The sequence below is a fragment of the Orussus abietinus genome, unplaced genomic scaffold (genome assembly GCF_000612105.2).
Source record: "Orussus abietinus isolate OABI.00-Male unplaced genomic scaffold, Oabi_2.0 scaffold154, whole genome shotgun sequence".
NCBI lineage: Eukaryota > Metazoa > Arthropoda > Insecta > Hymenoptera > Orussidae > Orussus > Orussus abietinus.
In genome coordinates, this window is record NW_019394391.1 from 1155 (window position 1) to 22065 (window position 20911).

General features: G+C 40.4%; 1 protein-coding gene across 1 annotated transcript in view; it reads right to left on the reverse strand.

Annotated features, from left to right (window-relative positions):
• Positions 1-8426: 8426 nt before the first annotated feature.
• LOC111673926 (probable tubulin polyglutamylase TTLL9) overlaps positions 8427-20911 on the reverse strand; it is a 16638-nt gene continuing 4153 nt past the window's right edge. The window contains exons 4-6 of the mRNA XM_023432122.1: positions 19153-19458; positions 9971-10136; positions 8427-8691 (exon numbers count right to left, since the gene is read on the reverse strand). Coding sequence (XP_023287890.1) covers positions 8427-8691; positions 9971-10136; positions 19153-19458 — 737 coding nt within the window. The remainder of the gene's footprint in view (positions 8692-9970; positions 10137-19152; positions 19459-20911) is intronic.

Genomic DNA, 20911 nt, shown 5'->3' on the forward strand with positions numbered 1-20911 from the left:
AAGTAGGGAAGATCGGGTTAATTCATCGTAACGCGGTAAAATGATAACGTCGGTTATAAGTAAATCTTATATTTATGTAAAAAGCTGGGGACCCTGTTGACTAACAATAAGTTCTCTCGAACAGTCTGTACATTAAATTGTCCGCGGGTAGTTTGATTAACATCTCGCGTGGTTTCCTAGAAACTGGCGTCTCTCCGTTCGATGAGTAAATCTCGGTTGCTCCGATAACGTATCGAAATTGAGTCCCTAGGGTCGATCGGTTGTTTTTCTCACGAGTCGCGTTTGATATCGATTCGGTTGACCGAGGCCGTTCAGGAGCCGGAGAGCGGCCATGAAGTCGAGAGAGCGACGTCGAAACGACGTCGCCGTCGGCCTCAAACGCTCCCGGCGTCGCTTCTTGGAGGGGTCAGGGCAATTCCTCCTCGATTTCGGATCGGAGTTCCCCCAAAAATGGCCTTGTTGTTTCGACCAAGACAGACGGGCCGGGTATCGATTCCGTCGGGGGTCTTCGACTCGTCTCGGACAGGAATGATAAGACGGCACTCACGGATTTCCGATATCACCCTCCTTGCAGCTTCTTTTCCGACGGTCCTTGGTACCAGGAAAATGTTTGTTTTATATTCTCTATATATTTAATGAATATCATATAATTTGGAAATATTTCGTTGGGGGTCTTCGACTCGTCTTGGCCAGGAATGATAAGACGGCAGCCACGGATTTCCGATATCACCCTCCTTGCAGCTTCTTTTCCGATGGTCCTTGGTACCAGGAAATATTTGTTTTATATTCTCTATATATTTTATGAATATTGTATAATTTGGAAATATTTCCGTCGGGGGTCTTCGACTCGTCTCGGGCAGCAATGATAAGACGACACCCACGGATTCCCGATATCACCCTCCTTCAGCTTCTTTTCCGATGGATCTCTACTAGCGGAAAATATTTGTCTTATATTCTTTATATATATTAACGAATATCGTATAATTTGGAAATATTTCCGTCGAAGATCTTCGACTCGTCTCGGCCAGGAATGATAAGACGGCACCCACGGATTTCCGATATTACCCTCCTTGCAGCTTCTTTTCCGATGGTCCTTGGTGCCAGGAAATATTTGTCTTTATATTCTCTATATATTTAACGAATATCGCATAATTTGGAAATATTTCCATCGGGGGTCTTCGACTCGTCTCGACCAGGAATGATAAGACGGCGTGCACGGATTCCCGATACCCTCTTGCAGTTTCTTTTCCGATGGTCCTTGGTACCAGGAAATATTTGTCTTTATATTCTCTATATATTTTATGAATATCGCATAATTTGGAAATATTTCCATCGGGGGTCTTCGACTCGTCTCGACCAGGAATGATAAGACGGCGTGCACGGATTCCCGATACCCTCTTGCAGTTTCTTTTCCGATGGTCCTTGGTACCAGGAAATATTTGTCTTTATATTCTCCATATATTTAACGAATATCATACAATTTGGAAATATTAAGCAGACACTCGAAATATTTGTATAATATCAGCTCCACGCATTTTCGCAATACTTTTCTTACAAATATACGAAACATTTTCCGAATACATTATAAGCATTTTAAGAATATATTTAAAATGAATAAATCACGCAATTTGTTCCCATAATGAAATAGCGGATCAAAAATATATCCAAAATTTCACCTGTTTTTTGGTACCAGATGAAGTGTCCGATATAATAATCGACAAGTAAAATATGTATTTTTATTAAATGTTTACAAATTATTCAAACTAAATGTCACTGAGATTTACAGCAAATATTTGACATACCTTCAAATGAGATCTACGGGACATCTTTAAAAAATCCGTCGTGTGAGATATTTAGCAAAGATTACAAAAATATATTTCGAAATTATTCAGTGCTACTAGGGTTTGTTCTTCCTTTGGTATTGCTTTTGGTCTTACGCATTCGAGTGTTGGTCTTATTCAATCCAGTCTTGATCTTGGTCTCGGTACACTTTGTGCAAGACCAAAACCGATTTTCTTCATTAATAATTTGCTGGTCCGATACATGGCCGTGATAAAATTATCCACCCGGTGAACGAGCTGTGTGGAAAGTGGAGCTTCTCGGGCGATATTTACCAGTAATTATTAGTAATTGCGTACTTCGAGGAAGTATCGATTCCCTTCTGAGGATAAAATATCCCGGGTCTGATTGGAAAAAATAAAATAGCTCGATCGATGTGCTTTGACGTCATCTTTCAACGGGCACCGGCAATCCTCATCGGTCCTCTCGACGAGTATCGATCCTCTTCGCGTATCGATTCCCTCGGTCGAGTCATTGCCTTCTCTACCCCTCCCTACACTGATAAAAATCCCCATATAAATTTACATACTCAATCATTGGTTATTTTGATGCCACTATAAATCACGGTAAAGATACATTGTCTCTGTGATATCGCATTAAGCATATGAGTTCAATTATAGAAAATTATAATGTAATATATTAAATTTTTTAATGGTGGGGGTGCTAGCTTTATTAGTACNTTATAGAAAATTATAATGTAATATATTAAATTCAAGTGAAAATGTATCAATACGGTACGTATACAATGTTAGGTGTATTTATGCATTTCGCCTTATCTGCCTCTCCCTACACTGATAAAAATCCCCATTTAAATTTACATAATCATTGGTTATTTTGATGCCACGATAAATCACGGTAAAGTTACATTGTCTCTGTAATATCGCATTAAGCATATGACTTAGATTATAGAAAATTATAATGTAATATTACATTAAATTCGAGTGAAAATGTATCAATACGGTAAATATACAATGTTAGGTGCATTTATACATTAGCCAATTTGTAATTCGTCCATTTTACGTTTTTCTATGTAAAACTTAAGTTACGAAGCGTGTAAAAATGTATGTAAATTTCTATGGATTTTTATCAGTGTATGTGGGGAATCCATCGAAATCTCCATCTCTCGTTGCTTCGGCGTAATTCCTCTTTAAGCATTTCGCGGTAATTAATCGATCGATATGTATCAAGGTAGTCAATAAAATGGCGGCATTCACGATTGGAGAGGCCAACTCGGAGTACTCGACCCTTCGCTTTGACGTCAGACCAGCACTGAAAAAAATCCACGGAAATTTACATACATTTATTACCCCCTACATACCTACATGTTACATAAAAAAAACGTAAAGTGGAAAAAATTACAAATCAGAAAATGTATAAATGCCCGGGACATTGAATATTTTCTGCATTACTGCATTGTTACTTGAATTAAATGTTACGTTACATTGTAATTTTTCTCGGGGCAGTTAAGACTTTTACCATGGATGTAAATCTACAGGTTACCTAGATTTACATATTGATATGGATAAATATTAACATTTACATACATTTTTACCCCCTATATAATCGAAGTGTTACAAAAAAAAAAAACGTAAAGTGGAAAAAATTACAAATCGGAAAATGTATAAATGCGCGGGACATTGTATATTTCCTGCATTACTGCATTGTCACTTCAATTAAATCTAACGTTACGTTGTAATTTTTCTCACGGCATGTAAGACCTTTACCATGGATCCAAATCTACAGGTTACGTAATAGATTTACATATTGATATTTACGTACATATACATATTTACATACATTTATTACCCCCTACATACCTACATGTTACATAAAACAAAAACGTAAAGTGGAAAAAATTACAAATCAGAAAATGTACAAATCCCCAGGACACTGTATATTTCCTGCATTACTGCATTGTCACTTGAATTAAATCTAACGTTACATTGTAATTTTTCTTATGGCATGTAAGACCTTTACCATGGATGCAAATCTATGGGTTACCTAGTAGATTTACATACTGATGCGGAAAAATATCCGCTGCTGCGTAAAAATACATATTAGGATGTACACATTGACAATGAAATCGTCTAAATTCAATCACGGGATCCCCCACGTGTCTTGTTTGAAAATAATGTGAAACGCGTCGAGACGGGTCCAGCATAGATGGCGCGGCGTAGCTCATCATTAGTCGTCGCTGGCATTTGGCCGGTGAAGGTTCAGGTGATCTCCGGAGCTGACTAGCCTCAGTTTAGTGGTATCGAATTGACGCAAAAAAAAGTAAGTACCTATCCAGGAAATTGTCTTACTATTATGGTTAGGTTTTCATGTAGAATATGTTTTAATAAGTTTACGTCTGGGTTACCATATGAGGTTATCGATATTATTACCGATTACCCCCCAAATTTACACATACAATGTTGTGGCGGTCATAGCATATATATATATTAGAAGTTCTTCATTCGACACGGGCCTTCGATAGCCCAGCGGTTACGCTCACCACTCATACCATGTAGTCTCTCGGGTTCAAATCCCGCACAGGAGAGATTTTTCGGTGTCTAAGGCAGGGTCTGCCTGATAGCTTTACTGACGAGTCCACACACAGGCAGACCCGGGACGAAAACAACAAACAGGGCACACACACCATCACCCCTCCACATCTAAGCCCAAAATGTAGACCAATTTTACGATTTACGTGTATAATTACCCTTTGTATGTAATATTATATGTTTACGTATTAAATGTTCGCCTACGATACGTTCTTTGGGTAAATTTAGATGCCGAATGTGATATTACCCAGACAATGTATTTTTACGTTATTAATAGTGGCATCGAAGTAAATGATCTAGGGGGTAAATTTACATGGGAATCTTTGTCCCGGTGAGCGCCGGGTATCGGAGATCGAGATCGTTCACCGATACGTATCGATTCGCCGGCGATAACTCGACCGATTCGAGCATTCCGGAATTTCAGGCCAGTCGAACACGGTAATTAGATCTTTCCGTCCTCATTGGCCCGAGCCGTAAGTTTTTCCTACCCTCGTAAGTCTTCACTCCACTCGGCGAACTTTCATAGTATCTCGGCCTTCGAGATGTCGACTCGAAGAGTCGTTTCGATCGGGCGATATCCCTGTTCTATATACTAACTGGATAGCTGATATCCTACTAAATGGCGGGACGATGTATTAACGCATTCGCGAGCGGAAAATTTTTTTCCGTTTCAAATACCGAGTACCGGCGAAAATAATGAATTTCTGAAACTGGTTGCCGCTAACTTGTATCGCGTATCGTTATGGACGTGATTCACGTCAGCGGCAATTAGGACTAGAATTTTAAATGACGTGAATTCACGTCAGCGGCAACCAGGAATAGAACTTGAAAAGACGTGAATTCACGTCAGCGGCAACCAGGAATAGAACTTGAAAAGACGTGAATTCACGTCAGCGGTCGCGAGTGTGTTAAAATGATTCGGTGCACCCAAAACAGTTACATAAATATTTTCACATTTTGATATATAGAATGTATAGTATATGTAAGAATGTATAGTAATGTATATAGAATATATGGAATACCTTTCGTATCACTTTAAGACTGACGATAAGTGATCGGTCTAGAGAAAAATTCCCCGACTCCGTCGTCGTCGTCGAAACTTGCGCCGACGCATGGATTTACTAATTAATCGGATCGCGCTTCTCGAGGTTTATTATAAGTCAACCCCCCGACATCTCCTCGGAAGTTGCTCGGCGTACTTGTGGACGACACTCGCAGCCGAGAAGTTCCTAAGGCCGGTGATTCCCAACACGCGAGCGGAACATCTTCGCCGGGTGGAATTACCCGCGAAGTGCACCGCCCGCGTCCCCGAGGGAGGCAGCCACTTGGTCGAATTAAGGCAAGTGCATCCATGCATCGGAAGCCGTCCGGGTAGGCAGAGAAGTGCGCCAAGTTTTAGCCTCCCCTTCTCCGAGGTGCTTCCGACCCGATCGCTCCTCGTCGACGTCGGATGCCGCGATACGACCCCCGACGTCGACGGTGACATCCGGCGACATCCACAACCGACGATATTAGCCCCGTCGACGTCACTACTCTATGCCTTCGGGCTTAAGGTGATGTGAAAGTGCCGTCGAAGAGGCTTCGTTTATAAAACTTTTCTCCCAATTTGGTTTACCGAATGGTTTGATACGTTACAACGTGAATAGGGAGACTATAAGGGAGGTCCTGAAACTCATGAAATTTCTATTCTTTTCAAATTTATTTATAGNAGGGTACCAAATCGTTTCGAACTTTACAACGTGAATATGGAGGCTATAAGGAAGGTCCCGACGCCCATGAAATTTCAATTCCAAGAACATTTATTTAATAGGGAGACTATAAGGGAGGTCCTGAAACTCATGAAATTTCTATTCTTTTCAAATTTATTTATAGGTATTTTAAAAATAGTTTATAAATAATTAAATTTCCCGAGTTTCCGGACCTACCTTAGGGGCTCTATATTCACGTTTTAGAGTATGAAACGATTAGTGACACCCAGTTCGTAGAAAAGTATGATGAACCATTGAGCTTTCGGATGCCACTTTCACATCCCCTTAAGGTGATATATACATTAAAAGAAAAGTGATAATATTTATAATACTTTTCTCCAAACTGGGCGCACCGAATTATCCAAGCCTTAACATGTGATTATGGAGGCCCTAAGGAATAACGCGCTGCCCGTGAAAATTTCTTTCTTCGAAAGAAAATGTCTACTTATCTCGAACAAGAACCGAAAAAAGGCATCTTTTTTTTTTTTTTAGAAAAATGAAATTTCACGATCATCGCGCTCTTTCTTGGGGCCTCCATAATCACGTGTTAAAGTTTCAGATAATTCGGTTTGGAGAATTAACAAATATTTTCACATTTATATACATACTGTACATTATATGTGCCCATAATTATGAAAGTGGTCTAAGCCAAAATAAAAAAAAAAATGAGTTTATCAGTTATTTCAGGCCATATTATTTCAAACGAAATTAATTCAATGTAATTTCGAAACAAAAAATATATGACTTGGACCACTTTCATAATTATGGGCACATATATATAATGTATAGAATGTATAGAATATATAGTGTATATATATACAGAATGACCCTTTCATATCACCTTAATCACATATACTTGAAATATACGCCGTGTCGCGGTATACCGGGTCGCACAAAAGTGACATGTTAAGCCGACGTGTCAGGTGGTTATTGATAATTCTCCGAGCGGAATAATTATCAGTGAAATGCGGCAATCAATCGACCTCTTTTTGGGGCGGCGGGGCTATGCGCCGGAATTAATGAATCCCGGGGTGCATGAATATTGCTCTCCGTACAGGTCGTGTTACCTCCAGCTAACAGCTTCGCTCAGCTAATTCCGCTTGTTAGTTGCTATCATCCGGGCCAGCTAGGTGCGATATCGAGCGCGGGAAAACCGCGCGGCGCGTTTTCCTTCCAACTTCCCTCTATCTCTCTCTCTCTCCTCGGGGCTCCTCCGACGGACACCTCGAAAATAACCCGCTGAATATTCACTCCCTGCTTGCTAAATTTATGCGCAATTAAACATATCGCAAAGCCCGTCTACTCGTTTACCCGAGTCGGGCGGACGCCGCTGGAAACGCTCGCGGACTTAATATGCATCCCGCAGAAAAAGAATACGCTACTTTGGGAGGGGTATGTCGTGGAAATGTATGTATATTAATTCGGGTGAGCGAATTTAGGGAAGAATGTTAATTCTTAGGAATTATCGTTCAAAAGAGTCGGTACTCTACGGAAGAGGGGCAGTAACGTAATGTCTTAAGGCGAGGTGAGACATGTCGAGAAATTTGATCGACGTCGGTAAAAAAAGATTCTTCTAAGTACCTACGTTACTTTGGGAATGTATGTATGTTAATTCGGGTGAGCGAATTTAGCGAAGGATGTTAATTGTTAGGAATTATCGTTGAAAAAAGTCGGTACTCTACGGAAAAGAGGCAGTAACGTAATGTCTTAAGGCGAAGTGAGACATGTCGAGAAATTTGATCGACGTCGGTAAAAAAGATTCTTCTAAATATCTACGTTACTTTGGAAATGTATGTATGTACGCAATAACGTAACGTAATTAAGGCGAGGTGAGACATGTCGAGAAATTTGATCGACGTCGGTAAAAAAAGATTCTTCTAAGTACCTACGTTACTTTGGGAATGTATGTACATTAACCCTTTAGCATTAGGTGACGCATGGTACGTCGATTTAAACTCTTTTTCCAGACGACACTAGCGCGTAAGCGGTACACCCTCTTTTATATTTTTTTATATTGCATTAAAATTCACCTTTCGGAACTTTACAAAACATACATTATGTTCGCGATTTTGTCCAGAGAAACGCGAAAATCGCTCGTGGCTGAAGAGTCGAATTGAACGCGGGGTATGCGCATACGTGTGCATGTTTGCGAACATGAACGCGTCCCCATCATCTACTGCCGGCATCATGTCCATAGGGAAGGCATTCATGTACTCCAGAGTACCTAGAGTAACGAGAACGTACGGAAACACGATCCAGGTTGTACCATGAGCACCTGAAATGCCTCGAATCCCTATTTCCGTTGGTCCCTGTCCCGGTGTAGTAGGCTTAATTGCTCATGACGATCGTTGCGCGCCCCGAGGAAGATGTTGAGCCTCTTCAGGGTGTCGGGGCAGTCGGAGGACTTGGCCCCACACGATAAAGGGTTAGGACACATCGTCCAGACGGGACCGTCGTCCCACAGGAGATCGAACCCACCTACTCTGGTCTCGGAACCTACGAGACGACCCTCCAGGTCCAGGACGTTGAAGACGTCATCCAGAACGTCGAACTTCAGCCTGTAAGAGGGATGCGACGAGTCCAGTTCTTGAATTCGTTAAGGGGATGTGAAAATGGCATCCGAGGGGCGATCGTTCATGATACTTCACTCTGAACTGGGGGTACCAAATCATTTCGAACTTTACTACGTGAATATGGAGGCTGTGAGGAAGGTCCTGACGCCCATGAAATTTCAATTTTAAAAACGTGTTTTTTTTTATAAAAAAATCTCGCGAGTTTCAGGACCTTCCTTAACCCTCCATATTCACGTTGTAAAGTTTAAAACGATTCGGTATACTGAGTTCGGAGAAAAGTTACAAGAACGATCGACCTCTTGGATGCCACTTTCACATACCCCCTCAAAGGGATTCATTCGTTCATCCGGTCATTCATTCATCGTTAATTCGTTAATCGTTCATTCGTTCATCCGGTCATTCATTCATCGTTCATTCATTCATTCGTTCATGAAACTGTTCTTCGAATTGAGGGTACCAAATCGTTAATTCGTTCATCGTTCATTCGTTCATCCGGTCATTCATTCATCGTTCATTCATTCATTCGTTCATGAAACTGTTCTTCGAATTGAGGGTACCAAATCGTTTCGAACTTTACAACGTGAATATGGAGGCTATAAGGAAGGTCCCGACGCCCATGAAATTTCAATTCCAAGAACATTTATTTATATATATTTTCAACATTTTTCTTATTATTCTGGCGAGATTCAGGACCTTCCATAAACCCTCCATATTCACGTTGTGAAGTTTAAAACGATTCGTTACACTCAGTTCGGAGAAAAGTTACAGAAACGATCGACCCCTTAGATGCCACTTTCATACCCCCTCAAGGGGATCATTCGTTCATTCATTCACTATTCATTATTTCCTTCATTATTCATTCTTTCCTTATTCATTCATTCGTTCATTCATTCATTTATTAATTCATTCATTCGTTCATGAAACTTTTCTTTGAATTGAGGGTACCAAATCGTTTCGAACTTTACAACGTGAATATGGAGGCTTACAACATTGCGGAAATGTTTGAGTCAATTAGTCCATGAACGCGAGCGCAAATGTTTGAATTATTGAAATTGCATTTTGATTGCGTGCGATTTGGAATTTAGGTGACCCATATTGTTTATTATAGCGAACCTGTTGTGTATTTTTAGTAATATCGAACAGAGAGTTGTTTTTGCATTTGCGACGAATAAACAATAATAAGGAAGGTCCTGACAGCCATGAGATTTCAAGTTCTCGAATGCAAGTGACTCGAATCGATAAAGCATTTCGTCACGTCACTAGCCTGTAGTCTTCCTCGTCGGTGGCGGTCAGGGACGGCGAGGCGTTCACCTCCAGCAGCCAGGGCGTCAGGCTCTCGTCCAGGAGGATGTCGTAACCGTACAGCTCGAAAGAGTTTCTCCCCTGCATTATGACCGGTTGCACGGCTTGCAGGCTCGCCATAATGACACCTAAGTGCATCGGGACAGAGAGAGAGAGAAAGAGGGATGAGAGACGCGTCCGGGCGTTAACGATGCGACTTCAAACGGGCCGATCGAGATCGGCCGTAAGGACGATTCGCCGGTAATTGGGGCAGATAACAAAGATAAACGTTTATTTGCCTTCTTCTTATCGGCTCTTCAATTACCGCTCAGGTTAAGCCCGGGTAATTTGGGGATTACGGGAGAGTCGGTATGATTTGTCAACCCACGATTTTTATCGACGTTTGATTGGCAAGCTATTAGATTTTTTTTTTTTTATTAATTCCAAGAAATAATTTACAAGCTGTCCAAGAGGACAATAAGAACATTTTGTGTAATACAGAGCAATGATTTTAGTTGTACTGCTTTTAACTGTCAAAATCATACGTCAAGGTTTGACAACTTTTAGTTGTCAAAATGAAGCATAAAAAATGAAGGGCATTGACGACATTTTTTTACAAAGCAATAGCAGAGCAATGATTTTAGTTGTACCGCTTTTAGCTGTCAAAATCATACATCAAGGTTTGACAACTTTTAGTTGTCAAAATGAAGCATAAAAAATGGAGGGCATTGTCGACATTTTTTAGAAAGCAATAGCAGAGTAATGATTTTATGAGTTAATTACCCCCCTCGGATTTCCAAGTACATAGCTCTTTGGGTGAATTTTAGAAACCGGAAATAAATAATTCCAAGTGTATTCGAAACACGGAACGAGTTGCAAATATTAACGTGACGACGCGGCTACAAAGACGTTGCGTTTAACCCTTCTCGGCCCATTTTTCCTCGTGTCATGGCTTTCAATTGGGAAGAAGCTGGACGTAAATCTGACAACAAAAGGGGCGTAATGATATGCGTGCACGTTTCTTATTGTCGTTGTCGCATCAAGTTAAGCCCTTAATGGGAGTCGTCTGGCTATAATGGGGTACAACAATGACGTGGCAAAGGACGCCTCGACTTAAGAAGATTAATTTCGGGCGATACCCCATTTTTAGCCCGGGTACCATTTAGGCATCAAGACAATGAACGCATTTAAGGGTCTTCCGAGAAATGCGCTTCGTGAAATCGTACCGAGCTCCGGAGCTTAATTATAAATATTTAGAGGTATGCGCCATAATTAAGACACAATTACGCGTTACGCTGACTACACCGTTAAGAATATTCATTGAATTCATACACTTTGGGACAAAAGGTTGGAGTGAAAGAACAAAAATTTACGTCTTAAAAGGCGGATCGGTATGCGATATAAAGTTCTGTATAAATTTATAATTCTACAACTTCACGTTGTAAATTTGCGCGGGAGAATTAATGCGTATATTTAAAGATGCGGTATGAAATTAACAAAAAAAGAATGTATATTTACAATATATTTTAACGGTGTAGATTGATTTCGAAGGAATGGCACGAAATTATGATCTACATTTTGAACCATGTAGAGAGAGATACTCTATACCGATACATGGAGACGTAGGTGATCGTTAAAATGACAACACCAAGAGTTAAAAGTGATCAATTGATAATATTCATAATTTTAAATGCAACAGTTGAGATTAAGGCAGGATTAACGTTTATCTCTTATTAAGAATACTTGAAACCATGACTTGTTCCTCGTATGCATTAAATCATTGTTACAGAATTTTGGCGCAATTATCCTTGTCACTTCTAAACGTTGCAATTTGTAATGTTGCCAATTGTGGTTTTTTGTCCATTCTTTTTTTTTTTCCCGTGTAGAGTAATATGCAAATATCGACGTAGAGGTTCAATTTAGATCGTTGTTTGTCGATTTTTATGAAAACCTCCGCATTGCCCCTTAACGACACGTAATTCCCATCAGTTGTTGAACCAGAGAGTTACGTGATCTGAATTTTGCAGTTTGGCCGATCGTGGGATCACCTACGTGCAATGCATGCGAGATATGGAACCGATATATCGAATATTGTTAGAATGTCCTGTCGAAACGTTAAAGTCTGCCGCAAAGTGTAGGAGGCGAAATTAGCGAGGCGAATTTACTATTGACAAGTCTATATTTTTGTAGATCTACAGAATATTAATTGGCTTATTGTTCAAAACCATATGCGTAAGCCGCAAGGAGCCGTGTATAAAATGGATCCAAGTGTTCCATTTTATGATCCTCGACCAAGTGCCGTGCCTGTCCACTTTTTTGCCTTTGAATTGTTTCCTTCAATATTTTCCATAGATTCACAGGTAATTAATTGAGTTATTGTTAAAGATGACATGCGTAAGTCTCAAAGAGATGTATAGAAATTGGTCCAACTGTTCGCTTCTATGATCCTCGATCAAGTGCTGTTCCTGTCCACTTTTTTGCCTTTGAATTGTTTCCTTCATTATTTTCCATAGATTCATAGGTAATTAATTGGCTTATTGTTAAAAATGACATGCGTAAGCCTCAAAGAGATGTGTAGAAATTGGTCCACTGTTCGCTTCTATGATCCTCGACCAAGTGCCGTTCCTGTCCACTTTTTTGCCTTTGAATTGTTTCCTTCATTATTTTCCATAGATTCATAGGTAATTAATTGGCTTATTGTTAAAAATGACATGCGTAAGTCTCAAAGAGATGTGTAGAAATTGGTCCAACTGTTCGCTTCTATGATCTTCGATCAAGTGCTGTTCCTGTCCACTTTTTGGCCTTTGAATTGTTTCTTTCCATATTTTCCATAGATTTACAGGTAATTAATTGGCTTATTGTTAAAAATGACATGCGTAAGCCTCAAAGAGATGTGTAGAAATTGGTCCAACTGTTCGCTTCTATGATCTTCGATCAAGTGCTGTTCCTGTCCACTTTTTTGCCTTTGAATTGTTTCTTTCTATATTTTCCATAGATTTACAGGTAATTAATTGGCTTATTGTTAAAAACCATATGCGTAAACCTCAAGGAGACGTATATAAAATGGATCCAAGTGTTCCATTCTATGAATTTCGACCAAATGCGGTTCGTCGGGATAGTCTTGGTCTAGCCGTAACATTTGTTTAGGCAATGATCGCGTCTTCTAAACAATGCTCGTGTCTTCTCGCTGTGATTATTGGAACAGGCCCGCCCATGGACCTCCGATCATTTTGCCTTTGTCCCTTTGAATTATTTCCTTCTAAAGTCTTAACCAGACGAGGACACGGATTACGTTATCGAAGCGACTCGATGATTACATCGAACCAGTGGGATTACTTTTCAATCCAATTGCTGTGCGAGAAAGCACTGCATCCGATGTAATCCAATAAACACAAAGTGGTGGAATACACGTTGAGAAATTGTGTAAAACCGTTGACGGTAATCGTATGAAGGCGTGATGCAAAAAGAAACGTTGAGATGACGTCTGTCTTCCCAAGACAAATTCTCTTTAGCAAAATTTTAAGAAATAGGGTTAATACTTTGTCTCGGTAAACTTTGGCGGTCAAATTAATCATATGAAGGGAATAATCATAGGGGGACGAGGGGAAAACTTGGGTGGGCCTATTCCAGGGATTACTCGTGAGATGACGTCATCGTGGTCTAAACAACGGATAAGGATGAGATAAGGCTGTCCTTACGAGCCAGGGGACAAAAGGGGATACTTCGTTCTGCACAGAACCGTGCAGTTGGCTCTTATTCGAATATTCTAGTTTTGCCTTTACAAAAAAGAAAGTGTCCTATTCGTGTCGACTGATTTGTGGGGGGGTTTTGTTTCGCCTTAAGGTGAAGTGAAACACGTTGAGGAACTTGATCGACGTCGATAAAGAAGATTTTTCTAAATGCATACGTTGCCGACGTTGGTTTTTATATTGACAGCTGGGTCGAATTATATTGGGTATTGTACCAAATGGCATACTCCACCTGTCGTTTTCGTACAATAATTATAAAGAAATCGAAGTAAAACTCCAGAAATCCTCTGGATTCATGCTTTCTGGGGCCCTAATTGACTGCAGAGGGACCCCCTGCACCTTCTGCAATTTCTAGGTCAATTAAATTTTTACTCCGAGACCTCGTATTCCCATCGTTTTAGCATAGAAGCGCATACAACCCTTTGTTTGCCTTTATTCCGTTCAAATGCGAGTTTATCTATTACCAGAGTGTTCTAAATTGTCGTAAAATTATCCTGACCTTTTCGTTTCTCATATCAGAGCCTTCGATAATTGTATATTGATCGAGATATGAGAGCTCGACGCCATTTTGGTTCTGGTCTAGGCTAAGTTAAAAAATCTTTTCCAAAAATCCAAATTTTGAATGTGTCAGGACAATTCTTAGATGATCAGGAGTGACGTGTCAGTTTCGGACAGTTTGGTCTAATAGCCTTGAAAAAAAAGTGTTGTATTCGAGTCGAGTAATTTGAAGGGGGGTTTCACTTCACCTTAAGCCAAGCGAAGAAATCCTCGATGACAAGCTCGTCAAAGAACGCTAACCGGACTCCTCCGTGATAACGCTTGCGGTTAACAGCTGTCTCGGATATACGATTACACGGTCGCCCAACTCTTGCTTGTAGGTCAGAAAGGAAAGGAGTTCGCTTTCGGCCGGGGTAACATAACTCAAGATGAAGAGAGGAGAATAAAGTTGCGCAGAAAGGTGGAGGCAACTCCCACGGATGACGCGCTAAACGTCTCGCACTTGGCGGCTCCGTTCCTAACGTCAGTGGTCTATTAATCGGACAATCCCCCGTATATCCAGGTCGGTCTGGGTGCATGACTCAGTCACCGTCGTTAGACTTACGATTACACCGACGACGTAACCGCGGCCTTACGCGCCTCCCGTAATGCAGAATGTTCTTGGCGCGCCACTCTCCCATTCACGTACGGAGCGCACCGCTCGCGATCCCGAGTTTTGCAGCGCTTTTTGTCCCGCGCTTTGCGCCATGATTTGCAGGGTGCTTTGTACCCTGACTTGCATTGCACCGTGCATCCCGATTTGCGCCGCGATTTGCATTGTACTTTGCCCCGCTAGTTATTGTTATGTTCCTCTTTGGACTGAGATTTGCTCTGCGCTTTGCCCCGCGATTTGCATTTTAATATGCATCCCAATTTGCATTGCTGAATTTGCAATGCACTTTGCACCGCAATTTTCGATGCACTTTGCACCGCGAATTGTCCTGCGCTTTGCTACGCAATTGACCATTCTGCATCGCACTGAGATTTGCAATGCTCTTCACCCCGCAATTTGCCCCGCACTGCGATTTGCATCGTACTTTGCACCGAGATTTACATTATGCGTTGCACCGAGATTGGCAATGCCTTTTGCACCGCGATTTGCACTGCACTGAGCACCCTAATCGCGATTTGCATTCTATTTTACACCGCGATTTGAATTGCGCTTTGCACCGCAACTTGCATTACACTGTGCACCCTAATTTGTACTGCGCTTTGCACGGTGATTTGCATTGTACTTTACACCGCGATTTGAATTGCGCTTTGGACTGCAATGTGCATTTCACTTTGCACCGCAATTTGCATTGTACTGTGCATCGCGAATTGTACTGCGCTTTGTATCGCAATCTGCGTTGCGTTTTGTATTACGTAATTTTGCATTTGAAGAATGGCAGCTCGGCATTGCAGTTCACTATAATAGCGAGAACATTGAATATCTTATCACTGTAATTTGAATTCCGAAATCTCAAATTAATGACAACCTTTCTTAGTCCCAAGCAACGTGTCTTCCGAGAACTATAAAGAACAATGACCCTATTTACGGAGAGGTCTTAGTGATCGCAGCAATTACACCTTTCTTATAACAAGCGCTTTTATACTTGTCAAAGTGTTAGTATATATCAGTGGTTTTTAACTTCTTTAAAATAAACACTTATGATTATAAGTAAAATTTGAGGACCACTAAAGTCATTATGTTTTATAAACGAAACTTCTCAGATGCCACTTTCACGCCCCCTTAAGGTGATATGAAAGAACCTATATATATCTGGGAGGTCAAATCGTTGGGGAAAGTATTCTCCGAAGTGGGTGTATCAATTTGTCTCAAATTTTACCACGTAAATAAGGAGACCCTAATAGTAGATCCTGAAACTCACGAAATTTCATTTTTTATACAAACCATTGAAAATAGCCTTAAACAAATTATCTTAAAATTGAAATTTCATGGGCGTCAGGACCTTCCTTATAGCCTCTGTCTTCACATTGTAAGGATTAACCCTTTTAGTGCCGAACAACGATATATCGTCGATTTACAAGTACTAACGACTTCGGCCAGCACTAAAAGGGGTAAAACGATTCGGTGCACTCGGTTTGGGGATAAGTTTCTTAAATGAGGCCTCTTTGGTGCCACTTTCACATCACCTTAAGAACCACTGATGTACACGAACCGTTTTCTGCCTTAGAGTCCGTTCGAACGCATGACTCGGGTTTGCCGACTGTCCTCCATAGTTGGATTTACGATTACGCGTGCCACGTAATCGCCGGTTTGCGCGTGTCCCGGAATGCAGAATGTTCTTGCAGACCGTTCTCCCGGTTTCTATGTGCGACACGTTCGCTTAGGTGACGCTAAAATATCGAGTCGCACCGCCCGAACGCATAAGGTTCATTCGCCAATCGGAATTTCAGCCCTCCAATGGTGACCCGCCATTAATAATATCGAGGGGGCGCGGGTGTTGGAGCGTTGTAATTAAATTTCTTGCTCGTTCTCCTTAATCATCCGCCTTAATTAACGCATTAACTTGATATAGAGACTCGGCCCGAGTATCTGGCGTCCGGCGATTCCGACCCTTGGAACGTCATACGACGTCCGATAATACAATAGAAGACCCTCTTGTCTTCTATACACTTCGCAAGCCAACTCCGATGGAAATTCATGATCATCGTATGATGAGGAAAATCGATTTACAGACAATTTGCAGACCATTTGCTGCATTAAATGGCTGCAATATATGTACACGCATATTACACGATAGATTTGAAGACAAAATTTGCCACGCCATGGCTCAAATAATGTGTATAAAGCTGGAACTGCCACTTTAGCACAATTCAATAAAATTTGTTGCTAATTTATTGCTACTTTATTGCAGAAGAAAAACATTTTTTGCTCTTACACTTTTCCGAAAAATGGTGGCGATGTCAGCTTTATATAAAGCTAGCACTGCCACAATAAAAAAAAACAATTATTAAGTAAATGTTAATCGATGAATTATATATCAGAATTTATTGTTAATTAATTGCTCGCAGAAAAACCGAATTTCAATTATTTTGCTCACTCCTAAAGGGGAGAATCGCCACCCGTAGTGCTGATCGCAGGACAGAAACATGAAATACATGGGAGAATCGAACTATTTCTTCGCATGGGAATTAATTGCTAATTAATTGCTCCGAGAATAACCTATATCTTCGTAACAATACAATTTTCAAACCTACATTAATTAGCGATTAATTCCCACGTCAAGAAATAGTTCGATTCTTCCATTTTTTACGTGGCCATGCTGGGGCGACATAGGTGGGGTTGGCCTACCACCTTAGGGGTTGTGCAAAAAATTCGAAATTAGATTCTTCTCGGAGGAATTAATTAGCAATTAATTCCCACGCGAAGAAATAGTTCGATTCTCCCATGTTTTTTATGTCTCTGTCCTGCGATCATCACTAGGGATGGCGATTCGCCCCTTTAGGGGTGAGCAAAAAAATTGAAATTTGGTTTTTCTGCGAGCAATTAATTAGCAATAAATTCTGGTATATAACTCATCGATGAACATTTACTTAATAATTATTTTTCATCGTGGCAGTGCTAGCTTTATATAAAGCTGACATCGCCATCATTTTTCGGAAAAGTATAAGAGCAAAAAATTATCTTCTTGTGCAATAAAATAGCAATGAATTAGCAATAAATTTTGCAACAAATTTTATTGAATTGTGCTAAAGTGGCAATTCCAGCTTTATATACATGCTCAAATATGAGCTACAGACGCTGCAATTGTTTATCGACGATGCGTGAGATAAATTTAGCTGTACGTATGCGGAGAAACGAGGAGACATCGCATGCACTTAACTTTGTTTCATATTTAAGTATTTTTGGCTCGTCGTTGTGTCCTGCGAATATGAGTTCCAAATAAAGACTCGTAAGCAACATTTTCATGACTCGTTTCGTGATCTTTTATCAGGCAAATTTGATGGAAATTTTCCATCACTTTGTCTAACTGGGAAGTTTTGTATCGTACGATGATAGCGAGAGAAAAGTATTAAAATGAGTTACAAATGTTTCAAGTATTATGATTTAATCAATTCGCTTCTGCAAGAAGGCTTCTAAAGAAAATTAGGTTACTTCGAGGAGAGTTAACTTCGGATGGGAAAACACGGGTTCGCCAAATTCGGAGACTTGTTACGAGAAATGGCCATTCCCTTTCCGTTCCCGAATTTCAAAATTTAATCCTACATCTTGGCGTAGCACCTGTCATTGAGTCATTCCTTTGTAGGCAAGGAATTTAAACATAAATTGTAAATTTATATGGAATCAATTACTATCAGAATGTGCCAATTTCATGTATCAATTCTCTGCTGAAAAATGGCTTGAAAAGAAAATCAGGTTACTTCGAACAGGATTAACGTCGAATGGGAAAACATGTGTTGGCCGAATTCGGAGACTGGTTAGGAGAAATGGCCATTTCCTTCCTGTTTCCGAATTTCCAAATTTAACATTACACCTTGGTATAGCACCTTGCCAATGAATCACTCCTTTGTAGGCAATGAATTCAAACATAAATTGAAAATTTACACACATTTACTAAAAATGTATGAAAGCTGCTAATTTATATACAATTACTATCAGAATGTGAATATTAGTCAATTTCATATATCAATATAATAATAATATATAAATTTGCAATTTATATACAATTAATTCCCTATGAGAGTGTTGATATTTGCCAATTCCATGCGTCAATTCTCTCCTGAAAAATGGCTTGAAAAGAAAATCAGGTTACTTCGAGGAGAGTTAACTTCGAATGGGAAAACACGAGTTGGCCGAATTCGGAGACTGGTTAGGAGAAATGGCAGAGTTTCCTTCCCGCGGGAACGGGAAGGAACAACGGCCTCGATTTACCGGCGACACGTTGCAGGAGCGCGTCCACCGCAGAGACTCCGTGCCTCGCAGCCAAGTACTCTCTAACCCTGAGGAGAGCCCATTTGCAGCCATGTTTAACTTGCGCTCTTCTTCGACCCTCCTGATGCTCGCCTGGCTCTCTTCTCAGCTGAATTGCCATATTGGTAAGGTGTACTCTGCTATCGTCGATCTTCTCCAGGGAGAACAATTCCCCGCTGAGCCGCGCGAATCCCTCTCTGGCCAGCCAAACCTTCAGTGGATGGAATGACGTCACCAGCACGTAAATCCGGAGATCGAACTTCCTTCCTGCGACAAAGACGAATTTCTTTTCTTTTTATTCCTTTCTTCCCGCTGATTCGACAGACTCGCCGGATACTGACAAGGAAGGTATCCCAGATCGATCTCTCCGATTTGATTTCTTTTATAATATGTTATAGTAGACTAAAAACTAAGCGACACGTATTTTTCTTCATCTGCCATTAAAAACTTTAAGGGGGTGAAACCACCATCCGAAGTAAGGCATGTCAAGGGGCGATTTGGCAGTTTCACCCACAAGAACATAATATTGTTTAATCAATCCACCTGGAAAAGCTTTCTCATAACGAGAAATGAAAAATGTAATTTTCTCAATGAAAAAAAGAAAATTAAGGGGTGAGCCACCCCTCACAGGCCTTACTTTGGATGGTGGTTTCACTCCCTTAAAGTGTTTAATGGCAGATAAAAAGAAATACGTGTCGTTTAATTTTTAGTCTATTATAAGATATTATAAAAGAAATCAAATCGGAGAGATCGACCTGGGATACCTTCCTTGTGAGAGAAAAGATTAGGTGACTGATGTAAGTAGACGAAGTGATGCAAAGTTTGCAACAAATCTACCTCATAATAGATCATGAAATGAGTCATTAGGGTGTTGCTTATGAGTTCTCATTTGGAACTCGTATCTGCAGGACACGATGACGAACCAGAAAATACTTGAACATGAAACGGAGTTAAGTACATCCAATGTCTCAATGTTTGTCCGCATATGTGCAGCTAACAATTGCAGCGTCTGCAGTTCATATTTCAGCCACGGCGTGACACATTTACCGCTTATTTTTGTTCAAATTGATTCTGTAATATGCGTACATATATGTAATATGCGTACATATATTGCAAACATTTCATGCAGCGTGTGGTCTGCAAATTCTTTGTAAATCGACTTTCTTCATCATATAATGCTCATGAAGTTCTGTCTGGGTATTGTTGATATATTGTTGCCTGCATCATATATGATTACAAAAAAACAATTATTTTGTTGAGAAGAGCAATTGATGTTGAGTGAAACTAATTGTTGCCTTGCAAAAGGGTTACGATTACCACAATTGTGGTTTTCCTGACCGTTCTTTTTTTTTTTTCGTGCACTCTGCACGGGCGTGTACGGATACGGCACAGACGTGCACGGATACGGTACCGAATATATCAGGTGCGTCAAGCTAGCACGGCAACATCCCAATTCACGATTTCTGAATACAGAGGAATTATGTGCTAATTTTGTGCTAATTTTGTGCTGAATTAATTAATTTTGTACCCCCACCATTTTTCCGAAATTTGAAATTTCAGTGTGGCCGTGCTAGCTTGACGTCAAGCCAGCACGTTCCCATCTCAAACAAGACAAAAAGTTAAAAACAAGTACACCAAATTCAAGGGCAAATTATGTGCTAATTTTGTGCTGTAATCGTTTTTTCTTTACACCGACCATTTTATCCAAAAACTCGATTTT